We start from the raw sequence: 21,173 nt of genomic DNA on the forward strand, positions 1-21,173 counted from the left end.
TTCTCCTGGGAGACTGTGCAGAGCATATAGGGCAAATGTGCCCCATCCATCTCTGGCCACAGCCTCCCCTTCTGGGCCCAACGCAAAAACTCCATTAAAAATGAAAGGCAATTGTGTAATTCCCCAAGGAAAAGGGAAAAAGGCTGGAGCTGTTAATGAGTACAATTAGCATTGTAGTCAAGCAGAATCAGAAGAAATAATTAGCTCCTATTGTTTCTGTGGCATGTGAACTGCAGCCACGCTGGCTTTCCAGGCAAGAACCCATCAGTCTAGCCTCACCCCGGAGGACAGGAGACTGGGTCACTCGCAGCCTCTCTTCTGGTCACAGCTTTCAGGCAGCTGTAAGCAGCAGCCTGGGCCATCACCCTGTTCTGCTGCATCCACCAGGGGTCCAGTTTCCCAGATGGCCGGAGACTTGCAAACCTCAGTGCACCCCAGAAGCACGCATGGCCCTGCATTCAGCGTTTCCTTGGACCCAACACAGAGCAGCACCACTGCCTCTCCACTGAGACAGCTAGAGTCAAGGCAACAAAGTGCCACCAAACATCTCTCTGTCGTAGTTTAAGGGAAGTTTGCAACCCTTTTCCCAAGAAACAGGGCTGGGTGCAAGGCACTGCTAACCAGGGAGTATGAAGAAGGGGCAAAGACAAAACAAGCATCTCATTTTTTAAGCAATGTTACATTTCTAACTCCTCTGCCCATGTAACTCCACAACTACAGCAAAGTTTGGCCGCTGCTGGCACTTGGGGTGCTTTGCTGCTTCGTGTAGGTGGGCAGCTCAAGGAATGTATTTTATGGAGCCAGCAGAAGTAGGCCTGGAGCCTTACCACAGCCTAGAGAAATATCATCCCACTGATTTTCAGACAGAGCCAAAAAAAAAAAAAAGAAAAAAGAGAGAGAGACTGAAAGAAACAAAGAGACCCAATAATTTATTGGCAGAGCTGAAAGGGGGCATTTGAAAATCATAGGGCTGACTCTCCACTGGGAAGCTCCTCCCAGCTGCAGAGAGATTTGTAATACTGGTATCCCTCAGCAAAAGGCTCTGATGTTGAGGCAGAATCCCAGAGATCCTGCATGCCATGTAGAGAAAGAGAGGAAAGTGCTGCAAGATGCGGCCCCAAGGGCACACCGCTAATTGAAAGGTTGGCCTCCCGCCCCACTGCTAAAAAAAAGTTTGTGTATGACAAAATCAGCCTGTATTGTCACCGCTGCTGGAGGACTTCAGATGGATCCTTCCTCCAAGGAAGAGTGCGACAGATTGGCCCATGAGTCCCTTCAGAGGTCAGAGGGCACTGGTGGAGACCTCTCAGTGCTTTCAACACGGAGAGAGGAGCTTAGTGCCAACTCTTGTTCTCACAATGTGATTTTTGTGTTTCGAAAGCTTGAATTATCCCTGGAAAACAGAGGAAAGAAAGAGGTTAAAGGTGTTGCATTCCCTCAGATGACAGCAACACCCCCATTCTACCCACCATGGCTACCAGTGTTACTATCCCAGTATGTCACTGAAAACCAATGCTCATTAAACCTCCTAAGCAGATCTGCTTTCTAACTAGAGACTGTTCACATGAATCAACCCACTGCTCCACAACACTTGGAACAAGGGAGATCCTGGTTCATCCTCATTCACTGAGAAGAAAAAAAGTGTCATCATCTGTGAGCAAAGCGTATGATAGACCCTGGAAACCTCCCTGATAAATTCTGGTGTTTAAACAACTTGCAAGATCTCTTCCTCCCCAAGCATCTCTCCTCAGGAATTCTGCTTGGAGCACAACTATACCGTCAGTCCAACCTCCTCCTGCCTCTGTCCCTCGTATTTAGGCTCCTTCTGTCCTGCTGTCAACAAGCGTAGCTTTCTGGTCTCTCCTACCTTAGAAGAATATCTAATTTGAAGTTTCCCTCAAGTTTAAACAGAAAAGTTTCTTCAGCAGCTTTTACTCACATCAGTACAGCCACATGAGTTGCACAGGCTACTGACAAAGAAAGGACTGCTGGTCCACAAGCTTCATTTGTATAGCCTTGCAGCACATGGCAGCAATTGAAGACGGGGCAGGTTGCAGAAACCTGTGTTAATGCTTACTGCTAGCCTGTGAGGTAGCAGCAACAGGCAAAGCATATTTACACATTAACTGAAAGGCGGTGTAGGTTTTTTAAACTCAAATGGAAATAAATGAGATTACAATTATTTTGAAAGCATAGGCTGGCAGCTCTTCTGATAACAGGGTCAGGGCAGTAAGTTGCCCAAACCAAACACCTAGGGATGCCTCAGCACCCATCACACCAATTGGCAGAGCTGTGCTGAAAAGCAAAAGCTTCAGAAGGAAGGTGCTCTGCAGGACTGTAAAATCCTGCTTAAACCCTTAAGCTGGCATTGTGTGCTGCTAAGAGCTGTAACATCACAGCAAAGTGCATGCTGGAACACCTCCAGGAGGTGGGCTGGAGAGCTGGAGTGGCAGAAGGAAGTAAAAACCCTTAAACAAGTTACTCTGCAGAAAAAACCATGCCGGAGGCCATCTGCAGAAAACTGGGGTTCACCTTTGCACTTGCAAAGTAGGCTGTGCTGCTGTTTGGGAACATGATTCAGGATTAACTGGATTCCAGTTAATTTGCAACAATGGTTTACCCATCTATCCCATACTGTACTTTTCACCCATGACATCTACCTCAGGAGGACAGCACGCTTCAGTTCGCTCTTTCTCAGACAGGTTTCTACATTCCCCCTCCTTTCACCCTTACTGGGGTGCCCTCATCACTACTCTCCCTGCCTAGCATAGGTAACCCAATACAGTTGAGAGCTAAGTCAGCTCTGTCGCTGTTTTTCTAATACACTTGGCACATTTACTGCCTTCTGAGACTGGTATTTCATGAACTGAGCTGGTTTCCTCTTCTGGAAGGTCACTTGAATATCATCTAACAATAACACCACTACTAGATGCCTGCGTAACATTTTGTAACCATTGATCCTCACAAAAAGCCAAATCTGTGAGGAAAGATAGATATTATTTTCACCCGTGACTTCAGAGCAAGCTATGAGGAACACTGCTTCCCCAAAGCTATCGAGGGAAGTTTTGGGATTCCCAGTGGCCCCTTGGAGCTCAGCTGTGTTGGGAGCAACAACATGCCACCATGGGGTGGGAACTGAGCAATGTTATGTTTCCTTCCAGCGGGTTTCTCTGCTCCGGCACTCGGGAGTGCAGCAATCCCACTTGGCTACAACAAAACACAACTCTTATTGCCAGGCCTCCTGCTAGCCCTTTTTAAGAAAAGGGCCTGCCATCAGGAAAGCAGGCACTGGAGGGGAAAAACAATCTGAGCCATGAGGCTCAAAACAGCCCTGGGCTCACCTTGGCTCTTTTCTCTGCACATCGCTGATTGCCACTACCAGAAGTAGCAGGTGGTTTCATCTCATCAGCCACAGCATTAATTTTTCTAAATACAGTAGCTACTGTGTGTCCTTCCTGAACAAGCTTTTGACAGAATATCTACTCTGCTTCAGCCCACCATCAAGAGCAAAGGCACGTATGCCAAGCTCCAGACGCCTCTCTCTGTGTCCACCACATGGATGTGCTTAGCATTCATTACCACTCCGTATCTGCTTACAGTGAACCCTAGGCAACAGCCCAAGCTGAAGACATATCTCTCAGCCTCCTGGGACCAGATCTGGGAACAAGTGCCTTGCACAGAAGAGGACACATTAGCAAAACAGCACACAGCATCACAACAGAAAATGCTGCATGAATGGAGACCGTGGTGAATGTTGGCATCTGGTTAAAAAAAAAAATTAAAAAAATATCATTATGACCTTTGGGAAAGAGCCAACAGTAGAACGGGCCCACCACTAGGCCTACAAGGCAAGAGAACATGCCAGTCCACTGGAAGAGGTTTGGAAGCTGAGAGGTATGCCATGAAGTCACATAAGAAGAAAGATGAGGCCCTACCCTGGGTGTGACAGAGGGAGGGGGAGCGCTCGATCAGCGGCCACTGCTGTTCACCAGGCCATGAAACTCCTCCCAGGCCCTGGCAAGCCAGAGGGAAAAAAAAAATGAAACAAAAAAACCAAAAAAACAGCACTTCAGATCAAAGGCTTCTTAACTTTTAATGCAAGCAGAAACATTCAATGGCGTTTGAAAGGCACTTGTCTTCAGAGAGCAAGGCAATATTCTCTGATAGCCCTAGTGGATAGAAGCATCCTTAAAACCCAGCCAAACATCTGACAGCGCAAGGCAGCTTTAACGTTCTGCACAGACATGAAGCGTTCCCACTGGCTGCTGGTGATATAGTCACATTAATACCCTGAGACAGGTATGACCTTCCCAATCGCAAATAGAATATCCATTTCCTATTGCTAATAAAATAGCTGATGTTACATCTTTCTGGAGGATTATCACGTTCCTTGGCTGGTTGAACTCAGCCAGTTACTGGCCTCATGCTTCACCACATACCTGCATATGTAGTAATCTTGCCAAAAGAGGCTTCTTTTAATGCCACATGGCTTAGTTATTACAAAATTCTTCGATCAGGTGGCAGAATCCAATTGTTATTAGAAAGTCTCATTTCCTATTGTAAACCTGCACTGTTAACGACGACCCAGTAAAAACATTACAGCTATCTGAAACAAAAATGTTTTCAGATAAGTTAGAGGGACAGGCCTAACGCTGTATTCCCTGGTGGAGAATGTTACTGACGGACGAAGCTAGCAGACTGAAAAATTGCTGTCTGTTTTACGAAGGCAGCATACTGAAAGCCCTCTCAGGGAAAAGATGCCAAGGTTAATGTGAGCATGACTATTATCTTCTGGGATCAGAGACATCAAAGAACCTCATAGTTCTCCATGCCCAGCAAAACAGTGCTGGTGCCTACAGCACATGCCAAGCCGTTTACTGAACCCAGGGAGCCCCATGGAGTTGGAGGGACCTTAAAGGGAACCCAGGTCAGTCAGAAACCCAGACTGCCCTGCAGATTTCATTGCTGGTACTAATCCAGAAATGGAAAACCTGTATTAGTCAGCACCTGTGCCAAAACCAGACCACCAGCTTAGCTCTTACCTGAGCTTCACAGAGTCAAGCTCCCAATCAGCATTTGCAAAAGCAGCTCAGGTGTCATATGCTCTTTCCCAGAAAAGTCATAGCCCAAACAAACACAGTCTACTGGCAGAGTGCCTGTCACGTGCACTCTGCAAGACTGTACACCACATACAGGCATAAGCAAGAAGTCTGTCACTGTGGTGTACAGCTTGGAATGTGACACTGCCTTCCCAGACCACAGGACAGCAAATCCCTGTTTTGAAAGCGTTGAAGGTGAAATCCTAAAGATCACAGACTTCAGTACCAGCAGTACAAGCCTGGTGAGTAAAAAATCACTTAAGTTCTTCCCAGTTCAAAGCTTCTTTGACAAAACTTCCAAGAAACAACTAAACCTCCATAGCCCCCCAGGGCACAGGCTCCTGTGACTGCCAAGGTGATCAGCTGGTCTAAGAGAGTTCCTTACCTATGGTGGCTAGGTTTTCTCCTCAGTCTCCCTCCACCCATGGTAGCTCAAAAGCCTCCTGATCTTGACTAGGATAGGCAAGCGAGTAACAGTCGCCCATGGCAGCTCCAAAACTACATGGTATCTCTAGCCAACCCTCAGACATGAGCCCTTAAAGCCAAAGGAAATATGAGGGGAAAGACAGCAAAGAGTGCTGTAGATGCAACAGGACAGCACACAGGACACAGCTGTTGCACACCAGGTCAGATCTGCAATTCAGCTTGAGGTACAGCAGTGTCCTTGTTTCAGCTGGGATAGAGTTAATTTTCTTCTTAGTAGCTGGTATGCTGCTGTGCTACGGATTTAGTACGACAATAATGTTGATAACACACTGATGTTTTAGTTGTTGCTAAGTAATGCTTACTCTAAATCAAGGACTTTTCAGTTTCCCATGCTCTGCCAGTGAGCAGGTGCACAAGACGCCAGGAGGGAGCACAGCCAGGGCAGCTGACCCAAACTAGCCAAATGGATACTTCATACCACAGAACACCATGCTCAGTATATAAACTGGGGGGAGTTGGCCAGGAGCAACCAACTGCTGCCTGGGGACTGGCGGGGACCAGTCAGCAGGTGGTGAGCAACTGTATTGCACATAAAATCCAAGGGGGGGGGAGGGTGAGGGGGGAAGTTATTCCTCTCTCTCCCTCTCCTCTTCATTGTAAATATTATTGTTGTTCTCACTGTTACTAATTTTCACTTTATTTCAATTATTAAACTGTTCTTATCTCAACCCATGGGTTTTATGTTTTTCCAGTTCTCCTCCGGATCCCACCAGGGCTGGGGGGGGCAAGGATGAGTGAGCAGCTGCTGTCTGGGGTTAAACCACAACAAGCAGTATGCTGCTTGGAGGAGAGAAACCCACAAATGGCTCTTTCTGAGCAAGGCAGCAGCTCAGAAGCCCCTAATGGGTACTCCCCCACTGCCAAGTCTCCCCAAACACAGCCCCTTTCAAGGCCACAAGAAATCTTCCAGAGAAAGGAAAACTGCCCATGTCACCCAGTCAGCACATGGTACCAGACACCATGGGAACAACTGCCTCCCTCCAGAAGTTAGGGGGAAGAGAAACTGGCTCTGAAGCCCTCTTAGCTGCTGAATACAGGTTGGAAAGCTTCGCCTGTATCTCCAGCCTTGTCAAGAAGTCCCTGCCTTCATGGTCTTCCCTCCAACCTGCCATGTCTTGAATTTCTACCCCATTTCCATCACCCATAACCACATCTCTCTTTCCTCTCCAACTCGTAACTTCTGTCCTCTACAGAAAGGACATCAGGGAAGATTATTTGTCAACATAATCAATAATTTATTACCCCTTTCAAACCAAGGAGTTCCCTGTTCCAACGTCCCAATAACATCATGCACATAGTCCTTCAGCTGCCAAGTCCTTCTCACAGACACAGAGAAAAAGCTCTTCCAGCCAAGAATTTTTAAGCCAAGACCCTCATACATATTATAGTACTAATTACTCCAACTATCTGCTGACTTGACTGAAAAAAAATCCACCAGGATGTGTCTGCCCTAATGTACCTAAACTATGCTAGCAGAGCAAACTGCTCTCCATTTCGTACTGAACAAGGCTGCCAGTTAATTTCATCTGGCAGGATCTTTACGACCTGTGACGTGCCAAAGGCACAGTGCCAGAGAGTCTAAGAGGTTATTTTTATGTATGGACATTTTTAGTACCTTATTGCTATACTGTCTGCACAGCGGTCAGATACTCAGTGAATTGATCCCCAACACTTAGGTTATTCCCATTGAACAGATGGGAAATGGAAACATTAGCAGGCTAAATAAAGCCAGCCAGAGCTGCTCTTCCACACTCATTCCTGACCCACAACTGTTGAAAACTTCCCACCTTCTCCCACATTGCCCAGGGTCAGGATCCAAGTAGCGTTCCCTTTATCCCCATCAGGTAAGTTGGGGGAAAAACAATGCAAAAAGGAGCCACTATTGGAGATTAGCAAAAAGAGGAAGAGCAGCCACAGCTGCTTCAAGGGGCTTTCCAAGTCACTGTTGTGCAAGCAGCACTAGCTGTTTTCTCCAATCACACTCTGTCTTTAAATCCTAGCAGTTCCCCTTCAGTATTTTTGTGTAGGCCCACCTCCTTACCACCTCCCTCCCCACCTAAAAAAGGAAACAGGGAGCCACAGTGCATGCTACCCTCACAACAGTCACCAAGGTCTTTCCCTTCCACCAGTCTGTATGCGACCTCCCAGCACATTGCCCACTCACTACACCCTGCAGATAATGGTGTCCAGAGCAGCACAGCCTCTTCCTGGGTGTTCCTTACGTTCTGTCAGAGTGATTTGGATTTGTTCAAATCCAGTCAAGAACTTTGTGACAGCCCTGAAAACTAATAGCTTTAAAAAAAATCTAGGATATTCTGCTACCGTGAAATAATTCTTTCACATATCTGGCAGTATCTGTAGCAAAGGCAAACAGGGAAGCCATCATGACTTTGAAATGAACACATCTGAACTCCTTGAAAAGAAACATGAAATAAATAGGTTACAGTCACTTTTTTGGCAAGAGACAGGCCACCAAGATAAGGAAGCCTTTTACAAAGTCACAGACACTTCCAAATAAAGCACACTACAGTGACAGAGGACAAATCAATGAATCCATCATTTCAAAGCCCAGGTCTGCAGAAGTGCTCTTAAGACTTACAGCACCTGGAAATATTACTGGAATTGAAGAATGGAGTGATAAATGAATAAAGCCAGTACTGCAGACTCAGGAGAAAAGGACAGCGATCAGATCTGGAACCTTACTGCTCTCCTCTAGCTTTTACTCCTGCTCTCAGACTTGAAGGAATGACGGTAAAACATTGCAGCTCTCTAGAGCTGGCAAGACCCAAGGCAACCTGCCTTCCACTGACAGGCATCGGGCAGTGTGATGGGTCCCATGTACAAACCCTCTAACTTTAGACAAGGTTAACCCTGCCCACACCATTTAAAATACAGCCAAAGATGACACAACTAGGACAGCAGCACTGAGGAGTCTTTCTAAAGTCTTGGAAATTAGCAATCAAATGGAAACCAGTGCCATAAAAACCAACAGTTATAGAATTAGCTGAACTTTAATGTACGAATGGAGACTTCTCACAAGCACCCCACCACCAGCCTAACGTCTCACAATCACTGATCTTCTTGCCCAACACCTGACACTTTTATAGGAGCTTCTCTTCCTCATTCCTCACTTTTTCTGTCATTGCCCACTTTTTTGTCCCGAGAACCTTACCCCTGCAGTCTCCTTACAGTGCATACCCTTATTCCCTCCACAGGATATCTGCTCGTTTCCTAGCTAAAATATAGTCTGAGGCCATTTCCTCCAGCTGCCTGCAGTGAAATGAACCCAGTTCTAGCCCTATTAAGATCAACTATTCTTCTCATTTACTCGAGCCATCCCATTAGTTATCAGTGGTGACTTTGAAAGGAAAGGATAGTTTTATACCCTGCTCAGCTCTCACTGCAGCAGGCACTTACAAATAACTGAAGCTTTGTTTTCAGAAAAAGCAGCCTTGCTTTAGAGCTGACAGGACAATCCATAAAGTCACACAGCAACCAAAATATTTCCAGACTAGCCTGCCCAGCGGCAGCCTACTGTATGGCCACAGGTCTGGTCTATCCTGGTGTATGAGACAGTATTTCTGAATTTGTCCAGGATTCCTGGATGGCACTGCAGGTGAGAGGTCTCAACACAGGAGACTGTGACTAACCACACAAGTTATCACTGCAGGAAAAGAACCTGGCAGGGGAAAGGTGCATGCAAGACAGCCAAGCACTTCACGCTGCAATGCTCAAAAAAAAAAAAAAAAAAAAAAATCAAACTTCACAGAGATCACTTCCACTCCGCCCCTCTTCCACTCCTCTTCCAACTGCAGTTCACTTGCTACAGGTACTAAATATTTTCAGTGGCTTCACTGAAACATGACCAGACCGTGGCCAGCAATATTTTGCTTTCAGAAAAAGCACAGTGTACCTCCTAAGGCTAAGAGGTTAGGGTTGGGGTTTTTTTTTCCCCCCCATCTTCTTAATTCCAAACCACAGGGACCACCACTGTCCATAACCCACTGTCACTGTTGGACCATGTCACCTCCAAGGTTAACAACGCTGACGAACAGAACCTATTAAGTGGTTCACTACTTCCAAGTGCACCTCTCTCAGTCCACCTCCGAGGGAACAAAGAGAAGCGATTTCTCTCCAGCTACTGAAACAAGGTAGCCCACAAAACGTCACATATGTTCTTTTCAGGTGCTCAGCACTGTAACACCTAAGGTACTATAAATCCCCTGGAATTAAGCAGAGTCCAAGAGGCTGTTTTAGCTCTTCTAGCAAGATTGGAAATTAATACAGCCTAGGCTGACCCTTCCACTCGCTGGGATTTAGGCAGCTTGTCAATATCACAAGCAAGAAAAAGGACAAACACAGGAAAATTGCAATGAAAGATCTGCTTATTGAGCTAAATGCACAAGCCCCACCACTGAGAGCAGAAAGGACAGAATGCAGAATAGCTCCTTGGAATAGCTGTGAAGCAACAGATACTTTTCAAATGCAGCTTGGCAGCACCACCGCTTTCTGAAACAAAGGGGGCTGCAGCCTCACTGACAAGTCATGAAAAATGGTGTCTAAAAATGATTTAATATGAAATGCATCATCACAAAAGGAATATATAAAACCTGAAACACAGGGCTCAGGTTTCACAGTGAGGGGCATGCTAGCAATTTCTACAGAAGTGTTCATTTACAGTGTGTCAAAAGCTAATCCAGGTCAATTCACTACCTAGAAGTCAAGGTTTTGAGAAACGCCTGTTCTTTTCTTGCTAAGCGTGCTCCCTTCCCTGAAGCACAATCAATGCCAATCAAACCCTGCACATGAGCAGAGCTCTAGTGGAGAGATGCAGCCCATACAAATGAAAACTGCCACGAGCCCCCCTTAGAAAGGCAGCCCTGACAAAGCCTACAGCACGGCTCTTCCATTAGGGCCTTTCATAAAACACAGCCAGAGTGTGAATATAGAGTGCTGGCTAGAAAGCCCTCCCGAGTCATAAATCACATGGTACATGCGCAGCATAAGTGGAGTTTATTCATGACGGACAGTATTTCAACAGGGCTTGATAGATGGGTGAGGAAAAGCAGCCAGGCTTTATGGAGGATAGAACGAGTTACACAAGAGATTCTTCATTAGTGAGAGAACCTTAATGATCTGAAGCATAGCCAAGCGGAGTGAGACTGAAAGCTGGGGCTGTCCTGCTCTTCTCTGTCAACAAAGCAGGCACCATCACTTCTCTGCAGCTGCTGCTGCTTGCTGTCTGCTGGTACCAGGCAAGAAAGGCACAAGAAGTCTGTCTATGCATCACTGCACAGAAACTTCGCTGACAAGCACTTCTGCTCTGAATTTACACCAGTGCCCTTAGAAGGAGATGCTGGACAGCACTGCAATCAGACTGCTGCAGCTCAAGCGAGGCAATGGAAAAAACAAGGGCTCTGACAATCCCCTACATAGCAGAAGGTTAATTGCATAGATCTACTTCACTTAGGACACCATCAAATGAACTCCTGATTATCCCCCCTACTCACAGAAGAGTAAGTGGGAGAGAAACTAGTCTGCCTCTTTGGAAGAACTGCTCCCAGCTGTAACCGGAGCTACTAAACTTGATTCCTCAAACACCTGTTATTCTTAGACAAGCTCATTTTGCACCATACGTCAGCAGCACAAAATGAAACTCTGATGCTATGCAGGAAGAGAGGGCAGCAAGCATGGCATGTTACACTTGTTGTAGGGAAATAAGACCACAATATTGGATGCACCATCACTCAAGGACTGACATCTGTCAAAGCAAGAACAGTTACAAACACTGCTATAGCAGTATTCTCTATGCTAGGAAGTGCTGGTGGCAATAGCTTATAAGGGAAAGGCCACAATTTCCATTCTAAACTTGCTACATGAACACCACCACAGCTTAGGACAGTTGGCTCAGCACACAGCTTTCCCGATAGAGACTGAGAGAAGCCAAACACCTCCCACCACAAAGCCGCAACACCACAGCCTGCAGTGTGCTGCTGCTGAAGAGGAGTAAGATACCCCGTCGTGTGTCCACAAGCACTTTGCTCTCTCATCATATGGACAGAGAGTCGATAGTGCCCTCTCCTGGCAAAAAGTGCCTGAGAACTGTTACTGGTAAAAACATGAAAAAAAATCATCCGGAGGGGCTACATGGAACACCAGGAGATGCTCACAGGCAGTTTAAATGAGATCTTTGTATTATTGCTAGGGACCCACACTCAAAATTTGTCACAACTGGAAGCTAACCGTCTGCTAAAACCCAGGATTGATCTCACCAAACTGTCTGACAGCACACTGATGACAGGGTGATTACATTGCAAGGACAAGCTAGCATACCAAAAGGAAGTCATGAAAGGTACCTGTACCCTGATTACGGGTTAGATGAGAAAGCTCACTGCTCTATCATGGTCTTATCAATGTACTTCACTTCTTTTTCCAAGCAGACCTTTTCAAGTATTAATTTAACCAATATGACCTAATCACTGTATTGGTTTATAAAATATGCTTAAGAAAAAAAACCTTACGTTATTTACCTCGAACTAATACCTATATATGCAATTTTTTGTCACTTTGTGGGAAATAAAAGTCACGCTGAATGGCCTGGTATGGTAAGCTATAATATGTTTATCTAAAAATACAGCTGTCCTCTCTGTGTACCATGATCTTCTAGTCTTGTTAAAGAGCCTCTGTCACCAGGGCCTGGAAGACTTAATATACGACGTTTATTATGATTAGAAATCATTTGTACAGCACTGTAAATTCACACAGCACTTTCCTAAGAACATTTATAAGTCTAATGGCACTATAAATTCCCGTTAGCTTCCGCACTTTATTCCCCAGTATCTCTATTTATTCAAATGATTTCATTCCCCCCCCTGCAATCTTGTCTTTGAATACATCAAGCCACAGTCCCACACGGGGCTGCCCATCTCCAGGTGACAGGCTGGGTGTATTGCTAAAAAAACCCTGGACTATACACGTCAAAAAATAAGGTTTTACTATTAGAACCAAACGTCCCTAACAGCAGCATGATAATGACAGATACTTGGCTTTCAAAGCGCACTGGCAACAAATGCTGCTGTTTGTATTACTGCTCGCAGCGAACAGCCCTAATGCACACGAGTACTTCTTTCAATTCTTGTGATCTGTATTAAATTGCTCAAGCACGCATGCAACCAGCAGCAGGCCCTCCCCCTGCCACCACACGTACTTGATGCTATCGGTGTGTGTTTTATATTCCATGATGGTGTTGGGAGGTAGGTTCAGCACCCTTCGTAACGTATCACGTATCCGGGCTGTCGTGGCCTGGTCGCTGGCTGTCTTGTTCCATATCGAGATAATATCCTCCTACAGAATAGCATGTGAGGGGTAAGCAGATGGTACTTTTTGTAGCCCTGCCAAATGGAAGTACATGCCAGTTTTCAGAAGCACTTACCTGGAATCGGACAGAGACGACTGCCCCACAGATTTCTTCTCCCACCATAAACTGTTCTCCCAACATTGCCAGAATGAGATTCTCCCAGCATCGTGATGCTAAGCCCTTTCGCAGACGGATAATCCATTTACCACCATTTTTGTTGGCATCATCCTAGGAAGAGGGGCAAGAAATCAATTTGTTTTCTTCTAGCTATTTTTCTGCTTCCCACAAGACAGCAGAGCCACACACCAGAGCAGATATTGATTGGGTGGGGCAAGGGACAGAATGGAGGTATTTTCATGCAAAAGCATTTTGCTTGTCCCCCACACAAGCAGAAGTATACCACTTACTTTGAATACAAAGTACCTGAAACAATGACTCTCAGTGTTCCAGACCAAGCTCTATGTGTGTGCTGAAGACTTGAGCTCTAGTGTTTTGATACCACTAGCAAAGACGAACACCAGCCTACCAATCTGCACACAGAACCAGAGGCAAGGATCCTAAAACTACTCCTAAACCCCAGACCAATTCCCCCTTTGTCTAATCCCCTGTTTATGTAGCTCCACTTGTAAAACAGGAAAAATCCCTCACTGCAGAACATGGGAGGCAGGGAAAGAGTTTGCAAAGTGATGTTTAAAAGCAAGCAAAACGTTGACAAACACTTTCCTTCCACGTTTCCAGGAATGGGCTCACAAGCTGTGTTAACACAGAAAGGACCAGTCCGTTCTCTGGGAACCACTGACATTATCATATATCATACAGTTGAATGTTTGTTCCAGATTACAGTGACCCACGGAAATAACCAAAAATGAGGGGAGAGAGAGTAAAGAAAAAATTTATGCTTAGCACCCAGTCCATCACCTCAATATTGTGATTCCGTATGTTGCACCTGAAAGAGCTGAAAACTGCTACAGACTCCCCTGCTTCACAGAACGCACACTATGTCAAACAGCAGCTCCTCCTCTGTGCAGAATGCTGTGGCATTCTCTCGTACAACACTGTAGCTGGGAAATCTTACAAGGTGAGAGGGGAACAAATTCCATCCAAAGCCGAAGACAGAGAGGTAGGAACAAGTCAAAGAGGTGGCAGTTAGGAAGGGAAAGGGAAGACAGGTCTAGGACAGAAACAGAGAAGAACAAAGGATAACTCAAGAGGGAACTGCACAACACAGGACATCTCTGGTCAAATCACCAGCAATCCCCTCTGCCAAGCTGGGACACACTTCAAAGATGCTAGGCAAGGCAGCCCTACTCTTCTTAATGAAATGAGATTAACTTTATTTTAGCCTTAATGCTTCTCCAGGGCTCAGATAAAACTAAACATTTGTGTGCTTTTAGAGACAGCAAGTGCTAACAAAGCAATCCTGAGCAATCAAGGAAATGTCAAGGAAGTGCCAGCATAACAGCAGCATTCACCAGACTCCCAGTTTTCAGGTATGTACTAAAGCCTGTACTGAAAGGGGAAGGCGTCAGCTCTGGATAAACCTCAAAGCATGACAGCAGCCACACGCATGGCAAAGAATCCAAAATCAACACAAGTTCTAGGAATGTGGCATACTCCCACAAGATGTGAACCACTTTCTGATTAAACATCCTTGTTTTCCAAATTATGAACATCACACTCTTAAGAATTAAGCCATCTAGGCTTCAGCCTTTAAGCAGGGAGTTGGGTTTAACTCCTCAAACTTTCCACAATGACTAATGGGGGTCAGAAGAGAAAACAGTATTGCTCAAAATATTTCAGAGGTGGTTTAAGCAGGTTCAAGGCTAGAAAGAGAACAGTGATTGGAAAGCAGATGCTGTATTGTGTGTTTTACGATTACTGTTAGTTTTCTTTCAGGTTAAACAAGCTTTGGTTCAGTCAAGCATTTGATTTCCCTTTACCAGAATAATAATGATCTGCAGGCCAGTAAATCATCAGGGAACATTAGGCTTAGTGCTTTTGACTTTACCTAGAAAAGGCACAGATGGATCCAGAAAAAGATCAGAGCTACATACACACATATATGTGCCTACAAGAATCACAGCAAGTAAGCATTAGTTTGGAAGAAAAAGGAGCATGAACAAAGCCCTACAGAGCAAGCAGCAAAGGAAAAGTCAACAGCAAGATCTCCGGTCCTCTTCTGTAAATACAAGAAGGGAATGGGGCCAGAAATAAAAAATACCAAAGAATCTCTCCATCTTAAAATGGCTACAGGGAAGCGTTTTATAGAAATTCTGGTATCACTAACTTGTGGACTCTCTGGTCAACACGTTACGAGAGCAGCTAGCTCAGTAGGAGTCCAGAGAGGGTTAAACGTTTTATATAAATTGTATTTGCAGTAACTGGCTGTAAAACACCTTGCTTAAAGTAATTGCCAACTAGGGTCACATATAAATTTCTCAGGACCAAGCAGCATAATTAGGTACTTCAGAACAACACATAAAATCCTTGTATTGCGAATGGTATTGGTCATTGCTGGAAGCAGGCCAGGAACTGGAGGAATGATTTGCTAGGCAAAGATTTTTTCCCCCCCCTTTTTTAACAGATTTTGACAGGAATGAACAGAAACAAACTGCCTGCCCTGGAACAAAAAAAAAAAAAGCAAATAAAGGGCTAAGTCATCTTTCCATCTCCAGCTCTACATACAGCTGTAGGCTTTTAACCATATGCACCTCTTCTTCCTCTGAAAAAAGAAGGGTTGGTTTCTTAAAAGCTTTGCTGAATTCCAAGAACAGAGGATCAGCCCTTCTACAGGAAAGTCCCACACTGCTGTCACTGGGCAAAGCTGTAATAAGTGGCAAGTGTCTATATTAGGAGGCACAGCACTTAGTTGGGGTCCCCTCTTCACTAGACTCCAGGCAACACTGCCCAGGGATCCTCTGGGCCCACAGGCAAAGGCAGTTCTGCAGCCTTTGGGGGAGTGCAGCTGGCAACTCCCTGTGTCTTCCCTCTCCTCTGCCAGCAGGTTACAGGACTGCTAGGTTACATGGTACAGAGTTCTGACGACAAGTTTACAGGGAACCTGGGAGAAAGGACTGCACCCAAGAGAAACCTGGAATGCCATTGACTGTAGAAGGTGTAGAAGGAAGAGTCCCTTCACTGTGGAAGGTTCCCTCCAGAATACTCTGGGAAGTACCAAGACAGAAATGAGAGCTCCAACTCACCTCCCACATGGGTTTGATTCCCTCTTTGAAAAGGTGGAAGTCACTATGGCCTGTCAGGTCCCCGGGACGTACCATGTGACTGTAAAACCGCCAGAACTGCTCCACCTGCAATGACACGGACCACACAATGAGGCTGCTGAAACTGTTCACAGCCAAGATTCCTACAGAAACAGGGTTCCCTTTTTACACCAGCTGGCTAGACCCACCTTCTTCTCTTTTGTTCTACTTTCTTGTCACAAGGGTGTTGGTTAGGATACCCAGAAGGCAGCAGTAGGATCAGAGCTTGAGTGCCTGTTTCTGACTGGCTCCATTACCAGATGACCACTTGAAATATTCAAGGTGCCTCCAAAGTCACTTGGTGCTTGTCTGAAGAAATCTGTGCTACAATAACTGCTGCTCTAAAGAACAGTTTCAAACATATCTTGTAAATCCTACTGTGCAAACTTCCAAACACTGGATATGTGTCAAGTGCATCAGCTACAGCCAAGCCTCTCTACACATTAGCCCTGTGTTAACCACTGCTCTCTGCAATAGTGGAGACTGCAGGAGCCTCCAAATAAGACTTTTTTTGTATTTAATTTTACTGTATCCAGGTTTTAAGCCAAAAGATGCATTCTGGTGCTGGTTTAAGATCTTAAGGCACCATTCAGAGCTTTTATTTAAATACCTCTTACTTCCTTTTACAATCTGCCATGGTACATTTGGACCACTTCACTTTGACCAGTTTTCATTCTGGCATCCCTGCGTCTACTTCAGACAATCTGGCTGGAAGGCAAAGGAATTATCTTTTGTAATTCTTAAAAATAGCATATTTATCCTTTGAGATTCTCTGGATAAGAAAGGATATTAGAGAGGCTGAATCTTTAAAACAAAACAAGGCACTGGAAGAGATCATACTAATTTCCATATTTTAAGAGAAGTCTACTCAGTAAGACAGTAGCTATTAAGCAGACCAGCAATGAACATGGAAGGGTCAGACACCATCCCAACTACCTCATCAGAGACCTCAATGATTTGGTCAGCACTTGGAATTCTGTCCCAATCTCTGATCTTTGCCATCCAAGCAGGAATTTGCTTTTATAGCCAATAAAACTATGAACCAAGACTGAGGTGAGGTCAGAAGCAATCTATTTTTGTCAGACACATCCAAATGCAGTGTGGAAATTACATTCTTACACTGAGTGAATATGCCCTCTAATGGTTAGCATTTAAAAGCTTTTATACTGAAAAGCAACAAATAAATCTGAACGCAGATTTAGCCTCAGACAATTCTTTCTGAAGCATGTTTTCCCTCCTCAAACAGTACTTGGAACCAAACACATTATCAGATCTGCTGGCCAGTCTCTCTCCACCCTGACTGATCTCCAGCACTTCCAGCCTACGATAGCACCCACAAATTCTTTGCAGCAAACAGAATGTGTGAAGTTCTTCCTCCAAGGAGCTAAAAATCAATGTTAAGTCTACACTGATTTCACAGACTGAGAAGTTATTGCCAGATCATCAAGCAGTAACCACGTTTTTCATTCAATGAACTAAAAGTACTTGCTCTCACAGGGGAATAGGAGCAATAACTACCCATAACGATAGGCTTAGAGCTATTCTTTCCACTCTTATCCTGCGTGGATGCAATTAACACAACCCAGCTGCTTGGACAGGTATAGTTTTGCAGCTTTCCTGAAGGGGTATTTTTCTTGCATTGCAGAAGACAGATTTACTGGTTGGCAAAATTTAACATTTGCAAAGGACTCTGGATAATATGGACAAATACTAGATTTTTAAAAAAAGAATAAAACCAGAAAGCTGCCAACAGAATTCCTAGCCTTGAGAATGGTATTATATGTAGTGCCTCTACAATGGAGACGTGTTTTGCTTATGTATCTTGGGATCTTAATGACTGTTTTACACTGCCAGTACCATGCAACAACCCAACACCGCCTTTCCAGGATACACTCAATTTATTGCAGGTATAAACAACCACAAAGAGTGGAAGGGGAAAAGGAGAGCAGTTTGCCTTTTAATGAACTTTACTGCAACACCAAACTGCACCTCAGTCATCACTTCCAGACAGACAACCAGACACCAGCTGCTTACACAGCACACCAGATGCTTGTTCCAAGCACAGTCTTTGTGGTGGAAATATGGACAGGGGGGAAGTGGGGGTATGGACGGACTGCACAGTCTTTGCTTCACATCTACATTGTATCCAGAAAAGCTGTTCCTTTCTGCTTTTGCTTACCTGTCAAATTCTGCTCCAGTTAGATTTAAGCTATGTAGGAGTTCTTTTCATTTTCTACTATTATTCCAGCTACCACCACTGCTGCAGGTGCAGATGTCTAGCACAGGGCAGAGGGGAACTGCTTAAGACATGTCACCTGCTGTAGGTAATCCAAGAACTCATATGTAAGTCATGGCAAATCACTCACTCTGTTCCTTGACAACAAGAGCACAGCCTGCATGTGCATACACCTAGCACACAGGAAGTAAGCCAGCCACGATGATCGTGCCATGCCCAAGTGACACAACAACAACAGAGATATACTCACGGAGGCAAAGGTGCCAATCTGTTTAATGTTCTGTTCATAACTCTGCGAGCTGGTAGGCCTCCCGGGTGTTCGTCTGGAGTACCAGAAGGTGTAATTATACTGCAAGGGGTGCTCAGCTGGCCCTGGGACAACAGCCTGCAGAACACAAAAGCTTGCTTACCCCTTATGCACTCCTCTAAAAGGGGAATGGGAAAAATTACATTCACAGTATCAGAAGTCTACATGTTCCTGACCTCACAGACTATAAACCAAACAACTGTTCCTCATTTTTACTGAAAAATACTATCTCTGTTAATTGTCTGGAGTGGATGATTAGGCTAACAGCAGCTCACTATTTCAAAGAGTATTAGAAATTTTCAGTACAGGGATGGCTAAGGAAATAACTTAAGCTCAGGACAGCATCATAAAAAAAGCAACCCTCCTAACTATTAAAGATAGTTTTATTCAATTTTCTCAAGGGAAAAAGGACAAACTAAAGAGTGATACGAGAGTTTTAACTTTTTCAAATCAGGAAAAAAAAAAGACACTCTCTTTCTCTGGGAATAACAAAACCCATTTGTACTTTTCCCATATACTTAAACCATGATTCAAAAGCAATTATAACTTTTTGGTGACACTAACTCCCTTAAGCAACCAACACCCTAACACTCTGGGAGGATTAGTCTTAGAACTCGTTATGTCAGCTTTGGTGGAACCCATTGCTAGCAGTGGGCAGTGATCATTTTTCAATTTCCAAAACACCTATTTCTAATTAAAAAGACTTCTAATGAGCATAAAAGAGCCTAACACTCATTACCCAAGAGTCAAAATCGAAAGAAGAAAAACCAAATCACAAAGCCCTTATCTTGTATGAGTCACCAGGGCTTAAATCTCTACTCTCCTCTTGTCTATGATAAGTTTATAAGGATTCCATTACTTTAGACAGAAAAGTTTTCCTAAGCATAAGATTAACAACAACAACAACAAAAAGATGGATAATGTACCTTCTTAACTAGGCTACACTACACATAACCCATCTTAAAGAGTTATTTCAACAGTGGCACAAACACAGCTTGGTAAACCAACCACAAGCCACTACTCTCCCACTAACCCGTCCTCCCCCCAAATTTTTTTTGGGGGGAAAATAAAGCTTTATTTCTCATTTCTACTCAAAAGCCTAGCAAAGTACTAGCTGTGTTTGTGAAGGAAGCATTCACCCTTCAGATTGTATGCCTCCAAAAGTGACATCAAATCACCCAAACGCAAATGTAGCCCCTCTGTCTTCATTACAACAGTAACAGAGCACTAAGCGACCACAGCCCATCAAGACTTATTTTCATTATTCCTGAACTCAGGATTGATTTTCTAGCACTCCTACATCATACTTTAGTGATGGAACATAGATGCCAGCACCATACCTTCCTCTTGGTAGTACTCTGTGGTTTCTCTCGATCATTCTTTTCCTTCTCACTGTCTTTCTGTGTGTTATTCTCCTCATTCTGGTCATGGTCTCCACTATCATCATCTTTCAATCTGATAAAGAAAAAGAATAATGAAAGTGAGTCTTACATCACACAGCTGAGAAGGTCTGTACCAAGCCCCAGCATCTCTGCTTCTAAGCTCCCCCATGGTACAAGAGCCACCAGTATTTGGAAATCTATACTTGACAACCCACACAGTAAAAACTACTACTGCTCTGCACGCCCAGAGCCCATCACAGGCATCTTAGGCACATGTTCTTAAGCAAAGTGAGCAACAAAATGCCTTTACAGAACAAACTCAAGCAGCATCGTGCTAGATACTGATCTGCCACAGGAAACTCCAGGTGCCTGTGAGGGTCCCTAACCAGCCAGGAGGCGAACATGAAGACCTGTCACCGTAACTTTGCTGACTCTCTCCCACCCTGCACCCCATGCCCCTCAGCACAGCAGAGGCTGCCCCTCAGGCGAGCAGACACCACGCCAGCACCCAGCACCCCACAGGTCTCCCCGCCCGCCCCATTCCCGGCCAAGGGCCGGAAAAGACGAGCGAGCAGCGGGGCCCGAGGGCGGCCCGCCCCACGGCGGTGCCCGGGGAGGGATCCCTCGCCGGGAGCTGGGCCTCGTGCCGCCGGGCACTGCCTCCAGCCCTCGGCCCCGCAGTCCCTCAGGGCCGGGCACCGGCGGGAGGAAGGGGGCTGTGCGCGGCCCCGTGACTCATCGCGTCTCGCCCGAACAGCACCGGGGCAGCAGCGGAGGGGAGCGGCCGGCGGGCAGCGGGGCCGCGCTGCTCCCCGCAGCGGTGCAGGGGGCCGGGGAGGGCCGCGCCGCCGACTCACGCGTCGAATTTGTTGTTCATCGTCGCTCGCTGCCGCCACCTCCGTCCACCTCAGCGACTTCCGCCCCGCCGAGTCCGCTCCCCAAAGCCTTCCGCCGCTTCCGGCAGCGCCGCCGCGCCTCCCCGCGCTTCCCCCCGGCGCCGTAAGCACGCGCACCGCGGAAGGGACGGCGGGAGAGGGAAAAGAGCG

At 45.6% G+C, this 21,173-nt stretch overlaps 1 protein-coding gene across 2 annotated transcripts; it reads right to left on the bottom strand.

Moving 5' to 3' along the window:
• Nucleotides 1-903: 903 nt before the first annotated feature.
• EIF4E2 (eukaryotic translation initiation factor 4E family member 2) lies at nucleotides 904-21,118 on the bottom strand. 2 transcript variants are annotated; one of them, XM_055817023.1, is made up of 8 exons: nucleotides 20,985-21,118; nucleotides 20,086-20,200; nucleotides 18,689-18,823; nucleotides 16,146-16,250; nucleotides 13,018-13,170; nucleotides 12,793-12,929; nucleotides 3,936-4,014; nucleotides 904-1,393 (listed from the first exon to the last, which is right to left on the bottom strand). In XM_055817023.1, the coding sequence occupies exons 1-7, from the start codon at nucleotides 21,002-21,004 to the stop codon at nucleotides 3,969-3,971; spliced, it is 711 nt and encodes a 236-aa protein (XP_055672998.1). In that variant the 5' UTR covers nucleotides 21,005-21,118; the 3' UTR covers nucleotides 904-1,393; nucleotides 3,936-3,968. The 2 variants fall into 2 exon arrangements, with proteins under 2 accessions (XP_055672998.1, XP_055672999.1); XM_055817024.1 differs by lacking the exon at nucleotides 3,936-4,014.
• Between the last annotated feature and the right edge of the window lie 55 nt (nucleotides 21,119-21,173).

This window comes from Falco peregrinus, chromosome 12, assembly GCF_023634155.1.
Source record: "Falco peregrinus isolate bFalPer1 chromosome 12, bFalPer1.pri, whole genome shotgun sequence".
Lineage (NCBI taxonomy): Eukaryota > Metazoa > Chordata > Aves > Falconiformes > Falconidae > Falco > Falco peregrinus.